At 36.8% G+C, this 6,614-nt stretch overlaps 1 protein-coding gene across 1 annotated transcript in view; it reads right to left on the minus strand.

The window, feature by feature from the left end:
• The window catches only part of LOC145686598 (uncharacterized), a 60,111-nt gene extending 53,698 nt beyond the window's left edge, over positions 1–6,413 (minus strand). The window contains exon 1 of the mRNA XM_081760058.1: positions 6,262–6,413. Coding sequence (XP_081616184.1) covers positions 6,262–6,381 — 120 coding nt within the window. The 5' untranslated portion in view covers positions 6,382–6,413. The remainder of the gene's footprint in view (positions 1–6,261) is intronic.
• Between the last annotated feature and the right edge of the window lie 201 nt (positions 6,414–6,614).

The following is a 6,614-nucleotide window of genomic DNA, read 5'->3' on the forward strand; positions in this document are numbered from 1 at the left end:
CAGGAGTTATTCAGAGTATCTTTTTTTTTCTACATGGGGCCTGCTCCATAATAGCTTGTAGAATATAAGTCTGATACAATAACCATATGTATAAATTAACAAACGCTACCGTACAGGATAAAGTAATAATATTTGTGTGTAATTTTAGTTGAGTTTTCCTGGGGTATTGAGACATTTCTCTACAAGTTCATGATTAAAAAAAAAAAAAAAAAAAAAAAAATGAATTTTCAAGTCTGAAAAGAAACTTCGTGGACCGCAGCATGGATGGGACACGGCATGACACCCCTATGTGTGAATTAGCTTTTTAAGTTACACAGCAAACAGCCGCGTACGAGCAAATTCGCTACAGGTCAAAAGTCACATTAACCTCCCGCCCTTCTCATCGCTTTTCCAGCGCGTAAGTCAACTCGTTTCATCCGTGAACGCTTCATCGTATGAGGTGTCAAAAATGTAAATAACTTTTTGTTGTCTTGTATTTAATGTTTGAATGGTAATTTAACGCCATTTTGTTACAGTATTCATAATATTCCTAAGTTAAAGAGCCATAAGAAACATCGTAACAGCGCAGTGTTCGAAGCGGAGAAAACGCAGAGGTGGTGTGTCTGCTTTTACGATTTTGACTCGACATACCGCTGTTGAGGGTATGCTGCCTTAAAAAATTGCATTTCTAGTTACATAATGACTCAAAACCATGGAATAGTTTACAGGTTACGGGGGGACCGAGAAAAGCTTTGCCCCGCCACCAACTCTGAGATTTTTTTTTCTAAATCCCCTAATGTTGTATTAAGGATAATTATACACGAAAATATTCAAAAACCAAATTTTTATATTAAGAATTTTTAAGCAATTTTCCGAAGGACAACTCCTGAACCCCCTATTCGACTGAGGGGTATTCCAGAACCCCCGGAAGGTCCATTTCCCACAGTAGACATCTAAATCCACCCATGGTCAAAACACGGCATTTATATACATTGAGGCAAGAAGATACATATACCTGTACATATGAAAGAAACAATTTAATATGGCACAACAAAATATAAACTAGGTGAACTTCTTTATAGACATCTCATTTTTGAAACAAAAGTTAGGAAAAATATAACAAAAATGTTAGTGTTACCAATTTAAAAATTACTTCTACATAGGAAATAAGATCTTTCTACATGCGAAGCTATTAGTCAATTACTGTGTATGACGTTTGGTTTAATAAAGGTATACAGTGAAACCTCTGAATAACGGACACCAATGAGACATGAATTTTTGTCCGTTATTGAGAGGTGTCCGTTACAGAGAGGTTACAGAAATTTAATTTCTCACAACGGTAATTGTGTGCTGTAATATACAGTAAATACATTTGTATGAACGTAAGTACATAATATTCAATATGAAAATACTTTGTTTAGTACGTATTTGAATTGAGAGGGATGAAAGAGAAATTCATTTCTGTTAAATAATATTAATGCTGGAGGATGTGTTAATATATTCGTACACCGGTACTGCAAAAGATGATACATTATGTTAAAATTCTTAAGTACGTGTCATCACCCTGTAAGCGTTTCTTATTTATTTCAAATTCTCATAACTTTCTCAAAACATGCGTTAGGAACCAACTAATCGGCTAAACTCTTTGGTTTAGCGAAAAAGTAATACTTTCTCCTCTACAAGGGTAATGAAACTCATTAGAAAGTGTCCTCTAAGAATCCTCAGTATGCCTACGGTTGTGGAAGAAACGTGTGTGTGTGTGTGTGTGTGTGTGTGTGTGTGTTTGTGTACTGGCACGATATCTTCGTTGGCGGAATGGATGAAAAGGCATATGGGAGTGCATATGTTTATTGACCCAGCCCCAATCACAAAGAATATCCTCTTAGAGAAAGGGAAAAGGGAAGCTGGGAAAACTCCAACCCAAACTTGTTTCAGTATCGTAAGTAAAAGAAAAACGTTAAAAAAACATTCCTTGTTGAAAATGTTATTGTAAAACAATGTTTGTTTTGTTATCTATGAAATTGTCAGGAAACATGCTAGGCCCATAGGAAAAAGGACTAAATTTGTTACGGAAGGGAAGATATTTCGCATAGAATTCTTGGCCATACGACTGACCCTGCATGAGTGTTATCACGTATTGAAGATTTTTAAGGATTTCCACCAGAAAGCAGTTTATTGCGGACAGAATGAAAGAAGAATTTCAAGTTCAGCTTGAAGCCGTTCTGTTTGATGGTTCACCAAGTCTAGACTCATGATAGATACGCTTGTGAGGAATAATATATCGCAGAATCGACAATAATTTCTGTCCGTTATGAAGAGGTTATTGAAACGTCTGGGGGAAAAAAGGACTGTCCGCGTCCGTATCTGAGAGTGTCCGTAAAAGGGAGGGTTTTGTTCCATAAGGGAACATATATTTTTGCCGGGACAAAAAAATGTGTCCGTATTATAGAGGTGTCCGTTATTGAGAGGTGTCCGTTAAGGGAGGTTTCACTGTATTAGTATCCATTTTCCAGTGACGGTATGTCTTGATCGCTGAAAAACCAGAGACGGTATCACTGAAAAACAGGGTTGGCAAAAACCATGGTTTTTATTGAAAAAACAAAAAAAACGCTGTTTTTTTAGTTAAAACCCGTTTTTTTTCTTGGTTTAAACCAGGTTTTTTTGGTTTAAACCAGATTCTTTTTGGTTTAAATAATTTGCTCTGTGCATTTATATCACATATGGACAGAAATAAGTTTGTTTCGCCTTGGCGTTATTGTGCAACAACCAGGTTATGTTGGAAGGGGTCACATAACCTTAAAACAGAATCGAAACCGCTTCTCGTCTTACATCCGAGCTAAATTGTCCTCTATTTGAACTCAAAACCGGGACTAATTGGGCACAAATGCGATACGTCTGCCGACTCACGAAGGACTCATGATAAAAATACGCTATACTGATCTTTACATACCGGTACTTATTAATATAATTGTCAAGAGTCATTTCAGAAGGACAAGAAGATAAACAGTTGCACAATTGAAACCATTATAAAGAATTACATATGGACAATTTCAAAATACTGTAATAGTTTAAGCTTGTTCACAACAATATTTATTAGTACAAGTTAAAGAACTACAACGACTTAATTTGCATATCAGTAAGAAAATTGAATAATGGTGAATAGAATAATGAAAAGTGAATAATAATAATGGGGGGCTTTGGCTCTGACCCATTTATACATATATACTACCAAACAGTGGCGTATTTAGGGGGGCTTCCGGGCTTAAGCCCCCCGAAATTTTACTTACTATTGTAAAGTATATGAAATATCTTGCTGAATTTTTACATTTTCAGGCAAAGCTTCCTCCCCGAAAGTTATCAAAGCCCTCGCGAAAGAAAATCGTAAATACGCTACTGCTACCAAAGATACTTCTGATTTCAATAAATGCATCTCGTGGGGTTTGTAAGTCCCCCCAAAAAGTACGGAATTTCGATGTATTTTATCAATAGTAAACATTATTAAACGAAACAATATTTAGAATTTTTCTTTGATTGCAATTACATAACAATAATAATGAACTAAAAAAAATCACAGATGAAATATTCATAAACTTATATTTCAAAAAGCAGAAGCTGCTATAGTAGTATAATCTCTTTGAGTAATAAATGGGGAATTAGGTCTGAATATAATACGAATAATATGCGGGAGTGAAACGTGATAACCCAAAAATGTGTGTTTATCAAGGTTTTACGAACACTTACACCTTTACGAACATTTTTCGGTTTTTGGTTTAAACCAGTTTTTTAAAAAAAAAAACAGCTGGTTTAAACCATGGTTTAAACCACCTTGGTTTAAACCAGCCAACTCTGCTGAAAAACCAGAGGCGGTATAGCAAACCACCGCACACCGTTCACTTCGACCACTGCACTGTTACAGTGCCCTTCTTGGCTCCTTGTAAATCAGTTATAGTTGGTCTAAATCAGGCATGTGCAAGTTGGAAGACATGGCCAATCCCAAAGGCCTTACCAGTGTCGAGGGCCATACGAGAAAATGTATAACATTTTCACAAGAATTGACAAAATAGGGAAACTTGTTCATTCTACAGTAACACCAAAGGAACAGGAAAACTGATAGGCCTATAATGGTAACCAAAATATTTACTTACTAAAGAAATGCACAAAAATCTATTTACTTATTATTTTAGTGGGAAACTTGGTCCTTTATGTTTTGAATTAGTCTCTCAATGTACGGTAGTAAATTCGATGTTCCAACGCGAAGGATATTTTTAAGATGGACATCAATTATTCGAGATAAAAATTCAGTTTAGGTTAAAAGGTTACGTAAGAAATACATTTCCAATAAGGGATCAGGTGGGCCGGATGAAAGGGTTCAGTAGGTCCCAACAGAACCACGGGCCGGCTGTTGCAAATGGCTACTCTAAATGTTGTTTTTATATTTCAAAACTTCCAACAATACCGACAACCATTCAGACAAGAAATGAAGTCAACAGTAAAGAATGCAGTTGACTCTACAATGCAAGAAAAATATAACAATACTTCTGTTTCCGTGCTTCAAATAAATAATTAAAGTCCAATTTGTATTGACTTGACGAATGTAACTATATTATAGATCTATACATTGCTTTTTTTTTTTTTTAATATTTTACATATAAGCATAAGCAACCAACTTCTAACTGATACTACTTTCTTTAAAAAAAAAAAAAAAAAACATGAAGAAAAGAGTTACGAAACAAGATCTTAATAAACAAAATAATATTAAAAAATAATTTCATAACTTATAGAATACTTTTGTCGAATTTTCTAGAAAAAAAAATCCGTTGTCAAAACTTTCTGTGCTTTTGCCTTCCTTCTTTTTAACAAAGATTGTTAAGTTCTTGGATTTTTAATGCCACTTGCATACTCCTTGTAATTCGTCAGGGGTAAAAGTGAAGGGGAACGCGGAGGACGCCGTCCTTCCACCCAGGCCGATAGCCAGCCCAAAAATGTAGAAGGGACCCGGTTGAAGTTAGGGGGGCCGATCCAACCATATTATAGTTCATCACCATATTATCGTTCCTTTGCAAGCGTACCGTAAAAATTTTAGGGGGATAGCAAAAAATTAGGAGTGGCCGGTCCTCCTAGACCCCCCTAGATACGGGCCTGCTCCCACCTCCAAAAAATATGTACGGCGTAACCCCCAGTTTCTAAAATTACAATGGGCAAAGATAGGCAGGGGACGACATGCCACTACTTACCTTCCCCCCAACTTTTCAGATCTACTTTTACCCCTGATTCAAGTCTAGTTATATTTAACAGAGCAGCGCTTTTCTATCCATGAACGATATCAACTTTAATTTCTTGGAGGAGGACAAAGAGGCAGACCAATTTTTGAGGTGGAGCTACAGTTTTATGGAGGAAAGGATTTTTAGGGGTAGATATAACTAGGGGAGTTCTCACCCTTCCCCCATCTGATGTAGTCACTGCCAAGGGCGCCCATAAGGGGGGCAAGATGTGGCACTAGCCCCCTAGGGGAAATTGTACTTCAGAATATCGAAAATCCAATAGAATTTTTACATTAGTCACAGCAAAATTTGAAATATTTTTGAAACGTCGTTTATACTTGCCCTCCCCTTGGAAACCACAACATGGGCGCACTTGGTCACTGCTTGTCCGAAGGGAGCTACCACTAGACTACAGTATATGATTAGCGTATGCGTCTTCGGCCCGGGATACTCGGATTCGATTGGAGACCATGAGGTTCAGACCCCCCTCACTTACCTCGAGGCCGCCTCATATATTCTTGGTGCTGAAAGGAGACGCTAAACTTCCATCAAACCGATCAACTAGTCTGTGCCATGGTTAAAAAATGTGAGATGTAAAAGTGAAAATGAAATTTTTGTTTAAAGTCCCATGATTATGCCATTTAGGCTAAAAGAAACGAATGTTTAAAGCAAATAAATGATGGAAAAATTGGTGGAATGAGAATGTGAGGAAACGTGAATAATCCCGAGAAAGTCCACGATGTTGTCCACCACAAACTTACTTGGCCGGGAATTGAACCCTGTACTCCACGTACCAGAGGTAAGCGGTCTACCCTTTAGCCACCGTGCTCCCTGTGAAAGATGTAAACTATAAAGTATTCAAATCAAGGAATATCTTAAAAATACGCATTTTATAAAAGTATTCCGCTCGTCAAGTAGTACACTAATTGAATGAGAGAAATTTTGTCAGCCTTACAGCCGTTATTCCTGCCACATTTTAGAAACGCGTTTGCTTTTAAAATATTTCTTTAATTTTACTTACCAATTTCTTCTTTACCAAAGGTATCCAGTTCACTTCATTGTGGAACGAGCTCAGCCTACAGTCATACCTCAGTTCAGTTTTCTGAACTATCATGTCAATCTTACAAATACGCACTTCCATCGCTATCAATAATCGGAACCCAGCCCAGTTAGCAGAACTATAAGTTTTAAAATGCCGTTGTGACAGCGGACAGCACGGGTCATGTGATAACTTGATATATTAAAACGTGATTATTGGCCGAAACTTGTATACGAATATTTTGCAGGCATAAATTTTCGTTCAGTATTGTCAATTAAAGGAAAATACATTTCTTGAAGAGAAATTTTCAGATACAGCATGTTGTTTATTTGAAC

Source organism: Thermobia domestica, chromosome 1, assembly GCF_964235325.1.
Source record: "Thermobia domestica chromosome 1, izTheDome1.hap1.1, whole genome shotgun sequence".
In the NCBI taxonomy this organism is placed as follows: domain Eukaryota; kingdom Metazoa; phylum Arthropoda; class Insecta; order Zygentoma; family Lepismatidae; genus Thermobia; species Thermobia domestica.